Source organism: Tursiops truncatus, chromosome X, assembly GCF_011762595.2.
Source record: "Tursiops truncatus isolate mTurTru1 chromosome X, mTurTru1.mat.Y, whole genome shotgun sequence".
Lineage (NCBI taxonomy): Eukaryota > Metazoa > Chordata > Mammalia > Artiodactyla > Delphinidae > Tursiops > Tursiops truncatus.
Genome location: NC_047055.1, coordinates 42,511,173 through 42,530,403, shown reverse-complemented (window position 1 = coordinate 42,530,403; position 19,231 = coordinate 42,511,173). Strand labels below are relative to the sequence as shown.

The following is a 19,231-nucleotide window of genomic DNA, read 5'->3' as shown; positions in this document are numbered from 1 at the left end:
ATCTGGGGGAAACAAAAAATCAGCAAGACCTTTTAAAAACTCCGTAAAGGGCTAATGTTTTATTGTTAGTTTAGAAACTTTAAAATACATCATTATTATGTATTATATTTGATATATTTGGAAATATACATGCCCCCAAAATAAACAGTAAATTCAGGGGGAAAAATTGTTTCCCCAATTTAAAGAACGGCACCCCTATCCAGTCTTTAGAAAAACTAAGATTTTCTGAATTTTTCCCCGGGTCTATACACAGGCCAAGTTCAGGCTTCAAAAATATTAAGCTATGAAGGGCCCTCTTCTGTCCTGGTATTAAAATAAGGAGTTAACAAAAAAGAGCTTTCCAAAGCTTAGTCATGTAAACTCACCTACAAACCTCCCATGACACTGAATCGATGGTCCAGGACGTTCGTTTATACGACAGAAGGAACTAGAGCGTTTCAGGGAAGCCCACGTTTACAACTGCAACATCGTGTCCCAGCAGAGACTGGGGGCCTTGTTGTCAGGAGGAAAGTAACGGTCACAACAGTTACACCAGTTTATTAAAAGCTCATCATGCACCAGATATATTTCTTCTAATCCTTAAGATGATTCTTTCCTATTTTGCAGACCGGGAAGTCCAGGCACCGGGAAGTTAGGGAATCTACCCAAGAATATACAGCTAACAGATGCTGAAGCCAGACTCAAATTCAGCTTCTCAGACTCTAAACTTCAAGGTTTTTAAGTTGTGCCATGTTTGCATTTATGCTGTTCTGTGGGTGCGTTTTTTCCCTGTAATACGGATGCATACATCACTTCAAGAAAAGCTCTGTTCCTGCATCACATATTTTGGGCTCGCTTGCATTCAGCAGTGACTGGGCATCTCTCCACTTCCAAACACAAAACAAGCCAAGGCCTCCTGCAGCCCGACCTCTCCTGGTAGACAAAAAACGCTGCTTTCTAACAAACATCCACTTCTCTCCTCTGGTTTCCATCCCGTCTTTCCCCACTGTGGGCCTTCCTCCTTCCAATTCCAACTGCCTCACAGTTTTACAGCCAAATCAACATAATTAAGCACTTGTACTTCAACTGTGTCAATTTAGTTTCTCCCCAATGACATTACCACCAATTTAAAAGCAGAGACAAAAATCATACATTCACGTGGTAGCGGTCGCCATCCATCTGGCCTTCCTTCCCCACCAAACACAAGAGAGACTTCTGACAAACGACTTATTTATTTATTTAATTAAAAATAAATTTATTTATTTATTTATTTATTTTTGGCTGTGTTGGGGCTTCGTTGCTGAACGAGGTCTTTCTCTAGTTGCAGCGAGCGGGGGCTACTCTTCATTGCGGTGTGCGGGCTTCTCATTGCAGTAGCTTCTCTTTGTTGCGGAGCACAGGCTCTAGGCACACGGGCTTCAGTAGTTGTGGCACACGGGCTCAGTAGTTACGGCTTACGGCCTTAGTTGCTCCATGGTATGTGGGATCCTCCCGGACCAGGGCTCGAACCCGTGTCCCCTGCATTGGCAGACAGATTCTCAACCACTGTGCCACCAGGGAAGTCCCGAACGATTTATTTTTATATGAACAGTCTCTTAAAGATTAAAAAATCAAATCATATGGTCACAATCACAACAGTTAACACCATTTACTGAGAACTTTGTAGGTTGCAGGCACTGAGGTAAGCACTATCCACAGCTTATCTCATGGATTCTCACAAAAACCCACAAGCTGGTGATTCTCCCCAGCCTGACAATGAGAAAACTGAGGTTCCAAGCAGCTCACTGTACCCAGCTGGGGTTCAAACCTGGGCCAGCATGCGAGCCCGGCTCTTTCCACTACTCCCTATACGGAAGCACAGCTAAGGGGGCATTCGCCCCTCCCGAGCCCTCAGAAGCGGGATATCCTGTGCAGACCCTCAGTGCTGGTCTGCGGGCACCCGGCAGGAGGAGCTCCCCATGGGAGCCGCCCCCAGCACCTGGGCCACCGCTGACCACATCACCGTTACCACTGCAGATCCCAACAGCAAACCCCATAAAAAAGGTATTACTCCGTTATTAAACAGGTGAGGAAACTAAGGTTCAGAAAAGCAAAACATCCGCAGTCGTGCAATAAGCTACTAGAAGAGCCGAAATTCCCATTTCAGTCTCTCCAAGCCCAAAGCCAGGGCCCACTGCCTGCAGCCTCTTAACTCTGAGGGAAGTCCCACAGGGCAAAGTCGAAACCAGCTCTAGACTTCCCAAAGGCACCATTAATCAGACACGACAAGCAAAGTACTGAAGTTTACAGTGTTTGCAAACTTAAAAGGTTTACTGGCTCCAAAATACAAACATAAAACTGCAAAAACTGGAATTATTCAAAGCTGAATTGAATGTCTACTAAGATATAAGAGAAGGCCGCCTAGTATACTTGGGATGCAACGTGGAGGTAAGTGTCATAAATGTATTTTAGGGAGGACAACAGCACACTCTGCTCCCGAGTGTCTGCCTTCTAGGCCGTGGGGTGGCCTCAGGCCCACGTGGTCTCAGAGCAGCCCTTCCCCCCCAGGGCACCCACACCAGGCACGCTGGGCAGTCCCCAGGAAAGAGAGGGGAGGGTCTCGGAGAGCAGAGGCCAGAGCAGGCATTTCCTACAGGCATCGGGCATGGCTTTCCCAACCTCCTCTGAGTCCCCAGGGCCACACAACCCCTCACCCACCTGAAAGTCGGCGCCCGGGGAAGGGCCTGTGTCCCCTGAACATGTGGGCACACACCTCCCCGTGCCTCTGCATCTGGGGCCACGCTTCAGCAGCATATCCTCCCTCTCCAGCCCTTCCCCAGTATTGGTAAATATTGATAATTGCCTCCAAAGGCAGAAGTGAAGCAGCAGTTTGTGTTTTGAAATGCGGATCATAATTCAAATTGGAGGCTGACACTAATCATTTGATGTTCACTTGAAAAGACCAGATAGGCTGTGCAGGAACATTTCAGTAAGGGGACCGATAAGGAGAGGGAAATAAAAATTATTGGTATTTACTCAGCCTGCAATGCTTGTGGAAGGAACTCTTTTAAAAGGGAGCACTTCAGAATGGTTATTCAATCTGAATTTTACAGATAGCACAGGAAATATTTTCTCACAGAATGCCCCCTATCTGCACCATCATATCTCTCCGGTGTGCCGTTCACATCTCTCATTGGAGGAATTCTCACTCAATCTTGCTCCATTATGAGCTGACGGTGACCCAGAGTATACAAGGCATTCAAGAATCTGCCTGGAAATTACTACCAAGGAACATCTGTCCTGTACCCCGCTTGCCAACCCTGCCTCAGGGAGTGCGATGGAAAACAACTCAGAATCCACACACAGAAACAACTTTTCATTCCCTTTACAAACCAGGCTCCTTTGGAAATTGAGGGTTCTGGCATTTTTCAGAAATTACGTTCCTGGAAAAACATGGCATGAGTGTCTTTTGAAAGCCTCAGCTCAGGCTTCCTTTCCTACGCAGATCCTTCTAATAAAAGCCAGGACAGGGGTTTCACAGGGAAGCAAACGAGAAGGCCACCCGCCACTCATGGCTCTCCGCACTGGTAGTGTTAAACTCAAATTCTGTATTAGACGCCACTGTTCAATTAACGACGGTGAGGGTGTCACACGTGCTAACATACCCACCGTGCACGCGGTGTCTATCTTGTAGATGCACTAACCTTGGAAGATTTGCGTTGCGACTAGGAAAGATTAGAAGAAGACGTGTGGTCTCACACAGGCTGCGTCTGGGATCCCAGCTTTCCCCTTGGACGGCTGTCGGCCGCCGTCGTCGGAGGGCAGAGGACGGGTGGCAGCGTGGCAACCCCGCCCAGACTCCACCCCCGCCGCACGTGCTCAGAGGGCCCGAGCGGCACATCACCGAACAGCCGTCCGCGTCCGCGCCTCTGGCCTCACGTCAACAACCTGCACCCCATATGCTTCTCACGGTCGGGGCACAGGGGTCAACGTCATCACAACCATCCCAACCGTGTGCCAGAAGCTCTGCAGACGGCTCCTCTGATACAGCCACCTGAGTGAGGTAATCACCTGCGGTTCAGGTGTAACAGCCTCCGTTAGAAAAGTGGCCTTGCGCTGGGCTGCCCAGAGCCGGGTTGGGCCATGCCTGAGCTCCGCCTGCTTCCTCGGGGTGCTGGGCCTTGCTTGGGGTGTTCACATCCTGGAGGCACCCAAAACCAGTGCTTCCAGGTCGGGCGGGAACAAAGAGGGTTTGAGATCCCGAGTCTGGGGTGGGGGATATGGTGGGGGGAGGGGCCGTGCACCAATAAGTGACTTTCAGCCTTGAAAGCCGCTCCCGGAAAACACCACCTAAGAGCTGGAAACAGGCAAGTCCTCATACAAGCGCAGAAACGGTTCCGCTCGGTGGGACCCTGTCCCTCTGGGAGGCGGAGGGCCACCTTCTTCTCCTGGAGACCCCCTGCTTTGGTTAGCACCATGGGCTCACAAAGCGAGAGCAAACTGAGTGGAGAGGGCTGACAGCCGGGCCCACATCTTCAGACGCTTTCAAAGTTAAGTCACATAATCTGATGATGTGAAAAGGGGAGAATGCACATTTGACCCCTTGCTTCAAACAGAAATCTTCCCGTATGGTTTCTAATTGGAAGGCAGTTGTTTTGCGTTTGCAACACTCTTTAACCTCTGCCACTGTAGGTACAAGGCTGCAAACGATACTTCCATTGATTAAATAAAAAACAAACACTGAAAGAAACAATATTTTTCTTTTTAAGGAAAAAAAAACATAGCGAGCAGCTATTTTCTGGAGGGGTCACCACTTAAAGGCGTATATGGGACGCCACCCTGGCTGCAGCTTATGGTTTATTTTGTCTTGGAAAAGCCCCGAGGTCATTCTAACTCTGTTGACCTGTTACCCTCCACAGTGATCATCTCCATCCAGGACCGCAAGCAAACACTGCCCTCTTGTGCACTGAACAGTGCCGAGTCGGTGCAGAGACGTTTCCACCCAGCACCCATGGACGGCTCGCAGGCAGGCCTACAGCTGCCTCTCCGCGGCCCGGAGGGGTGCTGGGAAAGGATGACACACATCTGTGTCCAGGGTGCTTGCCACAGTGTCCCCAGACTGCCTTCCGGGACAGACTGTGAGGTAAGAGGAAGAGGGAAAGATTCAGCTGAAGAAATCAGACCAAAAATAACTGACTCTTATCTTTCCTAGAAAAGATTCATTCCTCAGGATTTCCCTGGCAGTCCAGCGGGTAAGACTCCACCCTCCCAATGCAGGGGGCCCAGGTTCGATCCCCAGTCGGGGAACTAGATCCCACATGCATGCCGCAACTAAGAATCCACATGCTGCACCTAAGAAGTCCACATGCCGCAACTAAGACCCAGTGCAGCCAAAATAAAAATAAATAATTAATTTTAAAAACTTTATTGGTTACCATGGCAAGTTTTCTTTTTGCTTACTTTAAAAAACTTTTAGAAATGACTAATAAATCTACAATAACAGTATACAGTACTTTTTTTATCTAGGAAATATTTGCCAGGAAAAGATTCCATTTGATTCCAGAAGGAGAAAAAAAAAGGCAGAGGGAACCCACATTGCTGTTTCTCAGAGGAACACCGAAAGATCAGTCGTGGTTCCTCTTCTTTCGGAGGAGCCCCGACCTGCAGGGTTACCTGCAACCTGGGGACAGGGCTCCATGCCCAGAAGACCAACCTGGCATTGCAAGAGAGCCTCAAAGGATGTAAAATGACAAGAGCAAAGGCAAAGATCCAGTCCAGTCTGAGGCCAGGCCTACTTGGCAGGAACCTCCAGGGGAAGAAGCCCTGGTCTTCTCTGAGTGAGTCTTCCAGTTCTGTTCCGAACTATGAGCCACCCAGATGCTGAACCCACTCTTCCACCCTTCCAGGCACAAGCCAGGATGGGCCAAATCTCATGCCAAACTCATCTCTGGGCAAGAAAAGGCAAAATCTGCCCCCAGTGCATTACCTTCAACCCAGTGGGCACCCCGGAAGGAAAGGGGACAAGAGAATGTTTCGGGAGTGTCTGCATACCTGCGGCCAGGAGTCAGGAGGTGGGCTGGGTGCCAGCGACTTCAGCTCCTTTACATACCAGCTGTGATGCCCAGAGCTTGGCTCAGTGGTTCGGGAACGTGTGAACCACAGGTGGTCAAAGGGCCAGTGTTAAACGGCGAGCCCCAGCCCCAGAGTCGTGACAGCTGTCCAGCTCACGTTATGCCAGGGTTACCTGCCGCCTCCTGTTTCCACATCAGCCCCTTCCTCTAGCACGGGAAGAAAATGGGGGTCCAAGACCAGAAACAGGGCTCAGGTGCATAAAGCCAACAGGACGGCCTTGCGGAGGCCAGACAGGAGGCTGGCTGCGGCCCTCCCTCCCATTCTCTGTCTCCCTATCAGAACCACAGGGCATGCGGCTGCTTTAACCTCCAGCAAAGCCAAGATTGACAGACTCCAAATATATATATCCGTCCAGAAACGCCAGCCCCACAGCAGATTCCTTTTGTGGACCCTGGCTCTGACACAGTCAGCCAGACTGAGCCTCTCATGTGTGGAGCAGCCTGACCATCTCCTGCCTCAAACCCCTCCCATGTGCTACTCCCTCTGCGGGCGTCCTACCTTGTCCTTTCCAGCACGCTCACAACTTCGTGCTGCGTGCTGCGTGCTGCTGCTCACTTCTGTAACACCCGCCTCCTCCACAATGCACACTGCGCTCCACTTCTGCCCGGCTCACCCATATAAACCCTGCTCCTAGCGTGCAGTAGGTGGGTCAGGGTTTGCAGAATGAATGAATGAATGAATGCATCGACATGCCTTTCCTTCTGCAACATCTTTTTTGCAGAAAAACCTTACGGAATTAGGTCACCTAGCCAGGTTTCAGGACACTAAGAATCCTGGGAAGAGAAGGGAAAGACAGCCAAGGAACCAGGCTAACAGCGCCCAACCTCTACTGCAAAGAGCAGGTGCCAGAACGAACCAGAAGCCACCAGGAGACAGGTGTCAGGAGAGGGGTGGGCAAAGTCCATCTCAGACGCTACAGCACCCCTGATGCCAGGACTGTGGCATCACACACTTTCGGGGTCTCTGAGCTTTCCTTCGGGGAAACGCATGGAGAACTCGATGGAGAAACTGGCAGGCCCAGTGTCCAGCCTGTGCCCTCTGGCCTGGGGAGCCTGTTCTCTTTCCCCAGGAGCATCTCATCACACGAGGGCTCTGTAAGCGTGTGTGGACCCCGAGTTCATGTCCAGCCTCCCGGGTTCTGAAGACCCTGGTGCTCCAGGAAGTCTACATTCAGGAGGGACTCGGGCCCCAGGCTTGGCCACCAGGGACAACCTTGGCAACCACTTCTGGTCATGTTGTCCGACAAGACCTGGCTGAGCTGGGTAACCTGCTGGAAGCTACCACGCCAGCCCGCCTCTGGAGGGCCTCCTCCCCTCAGCTTCACAGGCTACTTGCAGGACACCATGCTGGGCCACAGGCTCGCATTATGCTCATTTCCCAGTCCCCAAGCTCCGGGGCAAGTTTAGAAGTCCTCGTCCTGTCTCAGATCAGGTCTGAATTAATACCCTTCCTCCAGAGAACTCCAGTAGCAAAGTGAAAACAGACATGCTAAACAATGGCCTTTGAGAGCCCCAGCAGGAACGGCTGGTGACAATGCAGCCCCAGACTCTGAAAGAAACCTTAAGGTTAAAGGTTCACAGAGGCAGAAGAATTACCAAAGTACACGTTTGTTCAAATATCCTCCGGCAGATTTAAACAACCAGGGTCAAGCTGAAGATTGCCTGCAAAAACCTATGAGACAACTCAGCCCCTTTGAACTGCGTGGAGAAAGGAAAATATACGGTCTGGGAGGGATCTATGTTATAGCTTTTAAAAATGTTCTTGAAAAGGTCACCCCTGTTAACTCAAAACCAGCCCACTGAAGGATGTGTGAAAACTGCTTCTCTAAAACAACAGGGCTGCGGGCCCTCGCCGTGTGCGGTGAGCTGCACCGGGTCACCATGTCCCCAGCATCAGTGTGCTGACCCTTTGTGGGCCATGAAATTAACCATCAGCACAGCAGAAATCTGCTCCGAGTTAAACTACTTTGCTACGCTAAGTGGCCTGAAAATGAAATATGAGGATTGAATTTCCACTGAAAGATTAACTTGTCTAACCTCCAGGCAGGCTTGCTCAGCTGTGAACCCTGTGTGGCTGGCCGGTGGCTTGAAGCCCCACAGGAGGCTGGATGCTGGCCGCGGGCAGAGGGAAACGACCTGTCACCCACTCATTCATTCATTCACTCACTCGTCCATGCTGCGTGCCTGCACCAAGGCCCTGCCCTTGGTCCTGGAGTCAGATGACAGCAGGACCCCATCCTCAAAGGGATCAGGTCGAGTAAATGCAATGACAACAGATGGGAGGACAAGGGGTCCGGGGGGCCCGCAGGATGGTACAGACCCTCACCTGGTCGAGGCTGGGGAGGGCCAACGGTGAGGCTTCCCAGAGACGTGGTGTAGCCAGAAGACGCCATGAGAGACCCCGGTCTGTCTGTCCAGAGACCTGCAGGCAGCTCGTTAAGCCTGGAATCCTGAGCGACACAGAGACACTGACCCATCAGGAAGTGCCCTGTCAGCCTATGCAGAGTTTAGCCTTTATGCCAACAGAGAGCAAAGGAAGACTTTTAGACAGGGGAGTCAAATAATCATATTAGCCATTTAGAAAGAGTTCTCAGCCACAGAGGGGAGGGCAGTTTCAAGAGGGGGCTGGAGGGCTTCCCTGGTGGCACAGTGGTTGAGAGTCCGCCTGCCAATGCAGGGCACATGGGTTCGTGCCCCGGTCCAGGAAGATCCCACATGCCGCGGAGCGGCTGGGCCCGTGAGCCATGGCCGCTGAGCCTGCGCGTCCGGAGCCTGTGCTCCGCAACGGGAGAGGCCACAACAGCGAGAGGCCCGCGTACTGAAAAAGAAAAGGGGGCTGGAATCGATACGCTTCAGGCAGGTCGTGCTCGTCCAGTGCAGAGTGGACGGAGGCCTGTCCAAGGAGCAGCTGTGGTGATGGGCAGAGGAGGCGAAGGACAGGCAAGAGTCTGTAAGGAGTCCGTGAAGGTGAAGGAGGACACACTGGGGACCGCGTGACTGGCCTGCCCCACTGTGGGCACTTACTGCCAAGCGGGGGTGGGGATGGGGTCTTGCAAGTGTGGAGTCTGGGGACCTGTGGGGCTCACTGATGAAGAAGCCAGCCCAGCAGGCACTTGGATAGCAGGTCGAGAGCTGCCTACTGAAATGTGACTTAACTAAAATCAAATTACAGTTTCAGTTCGTCGGTTATGTGGCTGCCTCCCTGGGCTGTGCTGCTGGAAGACACTCCCACCAGCACAGAGGATCCTTCTGGATGGTGCTGGGAAAGCTCTGCACAGACTTTTCAAACACTGTCGCTCGCAGCCAGCATGTGCCAGCCCTCCCCAGCCAGGTCGACGCCAGTGGTGACCCGCAGCTTTCTCCCAGCCTCCCGTGCTCTGCCTGTCTGCGGACTCCAAACAGCAAGTGCTTAGGAAATGGAGCCCGGCTTACAGAAAGTCTTTTTTCTCTAGAGCAGATGCTCTGAAGACCGTCTCTGAACAATCATCATTTTAGAGAGCAGGGAACACTGGGGACGGACACACACACACACACACACACACACGGGAGGGTCTTGGGTGCCTAGGGCATGAGGTCCTGAAATTCACCTGGAAATGACCCCGAGCAGAGTAAGTGCCACCCACAGTACAACCGGAAGGCAGAGCCCTCGTCCCAGCATCAGGTGACCAAGGCCGAGCCACCCACTCCTGGAGCTTTAAGCCACCTGCGTAACCCCACAGCAAAGTGTGGAGCCCCGTGGCCAAGCAAGGCCGGCTCCAGAGGCCAAGCAGGTCAATGCTGGCAATTCCAAGCACTAATTTTAAAAGGAAAAAGTCAGGTTTATTTTTAGGTAGCACCTGTGCATGCCACCAAATAAATATCCTCAGGAAGTAGGTTAGAGACAAAGGAAATTATTCTAGTCTTCTTGAAGGCCCCAAGACAAGAGAGGCATCATCATAACACAAGAGATACTGCAAGAGGGAAAGTCAACTTCTCTCTCAACAGCAAAACTTGTTTCTTCTCCTGCCAAGAGAGGATCACCCACATTAACAAAGTCCCCTTCCCCATGCAGCCACAGCCACTTCAAAGCAGCAGAAGCCTAATCACAACGCATAAGAAAATAAAAGACCCAATTAACAAACTTCCAATAATCCAGGGGAGAATGGAGGCGGAAGTCTCTGTTTTTGACAAACTGACTTACACAGAAAGTGCTGCCCAGGAGCTGGGCTCCCACCAAAGCAGGTGCAGGCTGAGGTGCAATGGCAGCTTGGGCAGCCAGGCCGCCGACACGTGACCTGGAGCCGGCTTCTGACCTCTGCAGCCTCCTTTCTGTGGGCGGCACCCTGAGTATAGAGGGAAACACCCCCTCGGGGTCTGGCTGGCAGGATGCCATGAGATAATCAAGGGTCCAGAACAGCATCCGGACGGGAGATGCTCCCCAGGCACCATGCCCCTCCTCCGGCCCGCCACAGGGCATTCCTGCATCTGTACCCCCAGAGCCACACTCTCCCTCCTGGCGGTGTCCCCCTCCTGCCTCCAGTGGCCCTAGACCTCTGTCCCAGGTCCTCTCCTCAGACTCTTTAAAAGCACCCGAAGGATCTCCCAGCTGAAAACACACCCGCCCTCCCCTGACAGGAGGCTCCCCAAGCTCCTGAGCTCTGGGTCCCGCGGACTCTGCAGCTCAGCTGCACACCTGCCCACACCCGAAGCACTGAACTTCTGGGTTGTTTTATGAAATCTGCCAATTTTTAAACGCTGGCAATGAATTTTTAAAAAAAGACTTTTGGGCATCCCTGGTGGCACAGTGATTGAGAGTCCGCCTGCCGATGCAGGGGACATGGGTTCGTGCCCTGGTCTGGGAGGATCCCACGTGCTGCAGAGCGGCTGGGCCCGTGAGCCATGGCCGCTGAGCCTGCGCATCTGGAGCCTATGCTCCGCAACGGGAGAGGCCACAACAGTGAGAGGCCCGCCAACCGCAAAAAAAAAAAAAAAAAAAAGACTTTAGCAGACTTCCCTGGTGGCGCAGTAGTTAAGAATCCGCCTGCCAATGCAGGGGACACGGGTTCAAGCCCTTGTCCGGGAAGATCCCACATGCCGCGCTGCAAGTAAGCCTGTGCGCTACAACTACTGAGCCTGCGCTCTGGAGCCCGCGAGCCACAACGACTGAGCCTGCGTGCTGCAGCTACTGAAGCCCGCACACCTAGAGCCCGTGCTCTGCAACAAGAGAAGCCACTGCAGTGAGAAGCCTGCGCACCGCAACAAAGAGTAGCCCTCACTTGCCGCAACTAGAGAAAGCCCGTGCACAGCAATGAACACCCAATACAGCCAAAAATAAATTAATTAAATCAATTTAAAAAATAAAATGAAATAAAAAAAGACTTTAGCATATGGGCCATCAAAACATATCTGCACAACACCCTAGTGTGGGATGAGACCCTCCCAGGGGTAGACAGACAGGATGAGCCACCTCCTGTCGGCACTAAGGACAGGAGTGGGCAGGAAAAGGTCAGGAGGTGCCCTAAAGGCCGTCCAGAAACAAGCAAATGGCACTTCCTACACACCCACCACAGCCTAAATAATGTGTTGGGTACATTTAATCCTCTCAAAATATGTTCATTTATTTAATTCAACTCAATTATTTGTTTAATTCAAATATTACTGAGTAAAGATAATCCACAGAATGGGAGAAAATATTTGCAAATCATATACCTAATAAAGGACTGGTATTCAGAATACATAACGAACCTTTACAACTCAATAATAAAAGCCAAATAACCCAACTAAAAACAAGGGCATAGGATCTGAATACACAGTTCTCCAAAGAAGATATACAAATGGCACAAGAAAATATCAGGGAAATGAAAGTTACAGCGACAATGAGATATCACATCACACGCACTAGAACAGGTACAAATCAAAAAGACAGCAACAAGTGCTGGCAAGGCAGTGAAGACATCAGACCCTCCTACACTGCTGGTAGGAAGCAAAGCAGTGCAGCTGTTGTGGAAAACAGTCTGGCAGTTCCTCAAAAAGAAGACACAGGGTTACCCTCTGAGCCACCAATTCCACTCCTATGGATAAACCCAAGAGAATGGAAACATGCGTCCACACAGAGACTTGAACACAAATGTCCACGGCAGGATTATTCATAAGAGTCAAAAAGTGAAAACAACCCAAATGTCCTTCAACTGATAACGGATTTTTAAAAAGTGATCCATCCCTATAATGGATACTCTTTGGCCATAAAAAAGGAATGATGGGGGAAGGGAAAGGGGAGTTTAATGGGCACAGAGTTTAGCTTTTGTAAGATAAAAAGAGTTCTAGAGATGGAGGCCACTGAACTATAAACTTAAAAATGGTTAAGATGGTACATTTTATGAAATATGTGCTTTACCACAATTAAAAATAATAGATTTTTTTAAAAAGGAATGAAGTATAGGTCACGCTATACCATGGATGAACCTTGGAAGCCAGACACAGAAGGCCACATATTGTATGATTCCATTTATACGAAATGTCCAGAATGGGCACATGGGCAGAGACACTGAGTAGATTAGATGTTGCCAGGCCTGGGGTCAGGGAGAAGGTGCAGGACTGCTAATGGCTGTGGGGTTTCTTTTCGCAGTGATGGAGCTTAGACTGTGGCAATGGCTATACAACTCTGTGAAGAGGATGAAAACACTTAAGCGTGCACTTGAAATGGGCAAATTTTATGGAATGTGAATTATATCTCAATACAAATGTTTAAAAACAGCCCTGACTGTCCACTCTGTGCCTGGCCCTGGCCTGGCCCTAGAGCCACACAGAGGCCTCCAGGCTAACGGGAACAACAGGTAGAACGCCTCCTGGTCACCTCAGGTGACCCAGAGCTCCAGAGACCGTCATCTCTGTCACCCTGTGCAGCACGGCCTCGAAGTCCTGCTGGTCAGACAGAGACTCGGGCCCAGCCTGGTCCAGGCCCTGGCCAATGCAAGGATGAGAGAGCGGGGAATAGGTCTCAGGGCTTAATTTACCGGTTGGTTCCTGGAGCGCCTGCCCAAATCTTATTCCAGCCTGGATGGAGTGATTCTGAAGAAAAACCCAAGAGCCACAAAGGTGATGCTAAGTGAAAAGTTTAAAAGCAATTTATTTTAAATGATTACAGCTTTACCAAAAGCTGTGGCTATGATTTCCTTCTGACTTTGATTATAACCTTCCAGCAAAATATTCGTCTCATCAAGGCAAGTCTGCATTATTTTCTATTCTTAGCATGACTGCAAAATATTCTTTGATTTAACATTTGATATGTTTTGTTCTCAAGGGCAAGCCCCACGAGAAGAAAAATGTACCTCAACAGAATGAAATATGACTACCTGCTTCCACTTTTCTTTCTTGTTGGTTCCTGCTCAAATATTCTGCATTCATTTAAACTCAAGGCCGCGTCTCTGATGTTATGCTCCTCCCACACTGTTACCCAAACACAAGCAGTCACCCACTATCCAGGGGCAGAGAAATTGCCACAGACGGAGCTGGACTTGCATTTCCTGGAGACACTGAGGGTGCTGAGCTTGGAAGGAGAGGAGGTCCTGGCCAGGTGCGCACTGAGGAAAAGGAAATGAAGACCCAACAGATTCTAGGAGCTAAAGAGGCTAGGGCTAAAGCAGCATTTCCACTTACATCAACGCCTTTAAATATGCCTCAATATTTTAGGACAAACGTATGATACCATAACATAACACAATGCATTTCTATTTTTGTTTTTGTTTGTTTGTTTTGCCGTATGTGGGCCTCTCACTGTTGTGGCCTCTCCCGTTGCGGAGCACAGGCTCCGGATGCGCAGGCTCAGCGGCCATGGCTCATGGGCCCAGCCGCTCCGCGGCAAGTGGGATCTTCCTGGACTGGGGCACGAACCCATGTCCCCTGCATCGGCAGGCAGACTCTCAACCACTGCGCCACCAGGGAGGCCCAACACAATGCATTTCTGGACAGATTCATTAAAAGACTAGGGGCTAAGAAAACCAGAGTGTCTTTTTTTGTTTGTTTGGTTGGTTTTGCATCAGAAAAACACCCATATTCCTGGGGTGGTCAGGCCTCCGGTTTGTCGTTTCTGCTTGGGCCACACCGCCTGCTGGGGACTAAGCGCAGACACCCAAACAGCAGTGTAAAAACCTGGTGGAAAACACACGGTCGTTCGCACATGAACCTGTCTCATGGGTCCAAAGAGAGCATCTCAGACAGACTGCAGGTGCACTCTTGGATAAAATGGCCCAAGGGACCATACTTCTCCATGTTGTCACACGAGCACAGAGAGCTGGAAAAACAGAGAAGGGGAAGTAGGTTAAGTGTCATAAAGAATGCTCCCTCCCAGAGACAGGCACCCCCAGGGCTGCTGACTGACCTCCAAAGCTAGGAGCCCTGAGTCACACTTGCAAGGCTGTGGTAGATCAGCTGCTCCAGCCAGGGGGGTCCAGAGAGGGCCCAAACCTGGCAGGAAGCACTGCTTAAACGGAGGGGCGTGGGGGGCGCACAGGAGGCTAGCGATCAGGGTGACAGTCATGGCAAAAGAGCTGCTGTTCATTAACCACAGGAACAAAAGACTGGGAGACAATGCACTGTTAATCGTGGCAGCCACCAGAGGACTATAAATTGCCAAGCCAAGATACCAGCATTTTTCAGACCTCTTCCTTCCTGCCAGAGTGAGATTGAGGATGGATCCAAGTCCCTCACCCCCACCCAAGTCTTTAAAACATACATTACTGAATCTTTTTGAAGTTCTAACCCTGAAAGATTTATACTCTAAAACACATCAGAGAAAAATACTGCCCAGAAACACCATCAGAGGGCCTGGAGCGGATGGGCACCCTTGTCCACTCACACTGAGAATGCCAGTGCTCCAAGGGCAGATCAGCGTGGGTTCAAACTAGCTCTGACCCTTCTGATCTGTGTTCCCTAACCTCCCTGAGCCTCTGCCTTTGCATCTGTCCCATGGGAGTATTACCTCTTACCTCCCAGATTGCTATGAGGGTTAAACAAACAAAAAAAAGTCACAATGCTGGCACTAAATACATGCTAAGTACTGTTGTCACTATTAACCCCCAGCACCACTTAGGAGTTTTATCTATGGCCACAGGGATCAAGAAGATAAAACCCAATTTTCTCTAAGTTAAAAAATGATCTTTTTGTACATGAAAGTATTTTGGGGGAGCGATGGAATTAAAGAGAGCTGGCTTTAAGATACACTAAGCTTTAAAGGTATCATCATGGAACTCAGACAGTCACTCTAATTTCCTTCTGCTTTGGATAGGGCATTTAGCAAGGGGTCTGAATCACTCCCAGTGAGCTGGGAACTGCAGCGGCAGCCCCGCCTCCCAGCAATCTGTGCACAGGTGCGCTGCCAGCTGGAGTCCCTGCTCAGCCACCTTGCCTCTTTCTAAAGCTCCGGCCTCATCACATCACAAACCTACTTTAAAAGCATTCCAAGGCCCTTAGAAGAAATCTGCACCGAGGGCCCCATCTAAGCCCCACTCACCACTCTACATGATCCCGCCTTCACCTTCCACACCTCTCCCCACTCACCAGGCCCATTTCCAGCTGCTAAATGCTGGCAGCTACCCCTGGCTCTGAACAGACAAGACAGCAGGCTCATGCCTCAGAGCCCCACCCAGGCTGTGCCGCCACCGGGCAAGCTTTTCTTTCTCCACCACGTCCCGCAAAGCAAGTCACCCCTGTGCAAAGAGCCCTAATGAGTCACTCTGCACACCGCACAGCACTCTTCCCCTGGCTCTGCTGTCAGCCCCCAGAGGGGCCCTGCTGGTGACTTTCGACCCGCCCCCCAACCCCGGCTTCATTCATTTGGGACTTCCGAGTGCCTCCTACATGCCAGGCTCTGGCCCAATTCCTGCTATGCTCTCGTGGAGGACAGAGGCCATCAACAAGCACATCAAGCATATCAGACAGCACCAAGGGCTAGCAGGAAACAAAACACGGACATGAGGAAGTATGACGGTAGAGAACTGGGGACACTTTAGGCCAGTAGGTCAGAGGAGGCCTCTCCAAGGAGGTGACACTCGAGCTGAGATTTAAATGAGGAGGGCACAGCAGGTGCAACACTGGCCCATCCAATAAGTAGGAGAAGGCCAGTGTGACTGGAGGTCAGGAGCCATGGATGAACCTCAGGGGAGGGCAGAGGCCAGATCGTGGGTCACTGCGAGGGCAATGAGCGCCCGGACAGTCTTCAGCTGATGGCTGACCTGATCTGAAGACATCCATAAAAGGAGCAGACTGTCCACCATGTGGGGGGTCAGCAGAGGGAGGAGGGGAGGGCCCATAGTCTGGAGAGGAAGGACAAGTAAAGACACACGTGGCCTCTGCAACATGAGGATAATGAAGGGGATTCACCAGACCCGGGTCAGGGGCGGCAGAGCAGGTTCCAATGCCTGCCCAGGGAACTTGACTTTCCAAGCTTCAGTTTTCTCATCAGAAGAGTGGGGCCCATGCCCCCCTACACCCCCATCACTCAGCGTCATCACACAGACACAAGTTTGTAGCCACAGGCGTGGACCCGGGCAGGCACTCAGATGCAGCTCCTTTCCCCGCAAAAGAAAAAAGCCACTTTTTCTTCTCACTTCCCTGAGTGGATGGTGGTAATCTCATCTATTGAAGGAAGAAGAGTAGCAGCCCTGGTCCCACCACTGCAATGTGCTCAGGTCACATGTTAACACCTGTAAGAAGACAAGGAGAGTCTCCTCTCAGGGGTGAGAGAAACGTAAGAGCCGCAATGTTCGTACAACAGGAGAGAAATCCCTCTTCATTTCTTCAACAATTTACAGTCTAAACCAAGGACTTGTCAAATGCTTGGAGACGTTATAATTTGGTGCCTGAAACCTTCTGTCCTATGAAGAAACACCACGAACGTACACGTGGAAGAGGAGGGCAGAGTACAGTGACCCGGGAAGTGGCAGCTTTGGAGTCAAGCAGAGCCCTGGGTTGGCCACTTCCTAGCAGCCTCCCCGAGTCCCAAGTCCCTCGATGGCTGAACAGTAACCACCACACTCCCTGAAGCGTTTGCCCGGGAAGTGGCAAACGTGCAAGAAAAGCAAAGCCAGTTGAGATCTGCCAGAGTGTGGACAGTCCAGAATCACATCCGAGGTCACAAGGTCAGTGAGGGAGAAAGCCAGGCCTCACCACAGACTCCAGAAGCATGTCCTTCACTCCCTACACCTGTCACAAGAAAAGACCAACAATCTGCCTTCCCATTTTTTAACCTCCAACCTACACTGGCTCAGAGAACGTGTCCTAAAATGTACCTGGATGTGACCAAACAGAAATCAGTTACAAGGGGAGGGGAAAGCAGAGAGGATTGCGAGCCCCTTCACATGCATCTGTGGCTGGAGCACGGCTGGAGTAGAAGGTGTGAGGCGGGGGACCAGAGCAGGTTCCTGCTCCTCTAAGAGCCTCCGGTTCCTCTCCTGAAAATGGGGAAATTATCTCAGACTGCCCGCAGCATGGACCAGACGGGAGGTGACAAGGTGAAAGTACTCAACACTCATCATACAGCAGGGCCCGCTATGCCCAGCGCGCGACCAGTGCAGCTGCCCACCAGCAGGCCAATAAAACCATCTGACCAAGAAGTGTTCCTATACGTGCTCGTGGGTGCAGAGAATGCCACCGGAAGGGACTGGAGGAAGTGGAAAGCAGGGAGGTACCAGGTCCCTGAGTCAGCAGTGAGGAGTCTCTGAACTATATATACACCCTTTGTGCCATGTACTACCATTTTTCTATATAAACAAAACACCTGTCCATGGAGTCAAGTATACTGAAATGGATGTGGAAAAGTAATCCACAGAGGTGTACTAGTGGCTTCCTCTGGCGAGATGGGAGGGGTAATTAGGGGCCTTCTGCCTGGTTTGTAACGTTCTATTTCTTCAGAAGTAGAATGTATTCATGTACTACTTGTATAATTACAATTAATTAAATGGTACATCTCAGGAAGGCTTTTGGGCAGTAACCACCATGACTCTCTGCCCCAGCATCTCAGTTCTAGGGTCTTTCCTTACAGACACACTAGCACACCCACCAAAGACGTCTGTTCTATAAAACTCACTGAAGCATCGTTAGCAAAAATGAGTAACGACATAAATGTCCATCATTAAGACATTCAGAAAACGGTGGTGCAAGTGTACAACAGACTTTCATGTGACCTTTAAAAAGAATGATGTTACTTTATATGTATGAATGGGCAGGCCTGAGTATTGAGTGAAGTACTCAATCGAGTGGTGTTACCATTTTGTGAAAAAAAAAAAAAAAAAACACGAGAAAAGGAGGGGTCGACATATACACAGGAACGCTGCCTGAACACGGAGTTCCTCCGAAATGGCACAGGAGGTGACAGCGGCTGACTCCGGTGATGGGCAGCAGGAGACCAAAGGACAGCGAGTGGACGCCTTCTGGGCCCTTTCAGGGTCTCTGCGTTTCCCTAACCTGTGCGTGTATTACGAACGCATGTGGTTAAAAAAAAAAAAAAACCACTTTCGCTGTTTTCGGGGCGGCGCGAGAGGCTTCCCGGCGGGCGTCCCCGCCCCGGCGCGTCCGAGCCCCGCACCCCCCGCCCGCCCGCGCTCACCGCCGATGACGGTCCGGATGAGGGAGGCGTACCCGGGGCAGTCGACCAGCGTGACCTGCAGCCGCGGCTCGGCCCCGGGCTCGGGCTCGGCCCCCAGCGGCGCCGGCCGCAGGCGCGCGGGCAGCGGCACAGAGAAGCACGAGAAGCCCAGGTCGAGCGTGATGCCGCGCTCGCGGCTCTGCGGCTGCTTGTCGAAGGCGGCGGTGGAGGCTGTGGTGCTGAGCGCGCGCGCCAGCGCCGTCTTGCCGCTGTCGATGTGGCCCAGGACGCCCACGTTCACGTTCACCCGCCGGCCCGCCATGCCGCCGCTGCTGTCAGCCCGCTAAGCAGCCCCCGCCGCCCGCGCCCCGCTCGCGCATTCCGGCGCCGAAGCTTCCGGCCGCGCGGTCAGTCCGCTGAGCCGGGGAGCCAGGCGCCGGGGCCAACTTCCGTCCGTCCTCGCGTTCGTTCGTTCGTTTCCACGGGCTCTAGCTGAGCGCCCTCTGGGCACCCGGCGCCTTCTGTCCACCGCGCGGGGACAGGTCGCTCTCCCCGCAGGACATGGGGCACCCGGAGGGGGGGG

At 51.5% G+C, this 19,231-nt stretch overlaps 1 protein-coding gene across 2 annotated transcripts; it reads right to left on the bottom strand.

Moving 5' to 3' along the window:
* Positions 1-1,215: 1,215 nt before the first annotated feature.
* On the bottom strand, positions 1,216-19,190 carry LOC141277602 (selenocysteine-specific elongation factor-like). Of its 2 annotated transcripts, none has more exons than XM_073799111.1 (2): positions 18,670-19,190; positions 1,216-1,497 (listed from the first exon to the last, which is right to left on the bottom strand). In XM_073799111.1, the coding sequence occupies exons 1-2, from the start codon at positions 18,968-18,970 to the stop codon at positions 1,442-1,444; spliced, it is 357 nt and encodes a 118-aa protein (XP_073655212.1). In that variant the 5' UTR covers positions 18,971-19,190; the 3' UTR covers positions 1,216-1,441. The 2 variants fall into 2 exon arrangements, with proteins under 2 accessions (XP_073655212.1, XP_073655213.1); XM_073799112.1 differs by having other exon boundaries at positions 18,702-19,190.
* Positions 19,191-19,231: the final 41 nt, after the last annotated feature.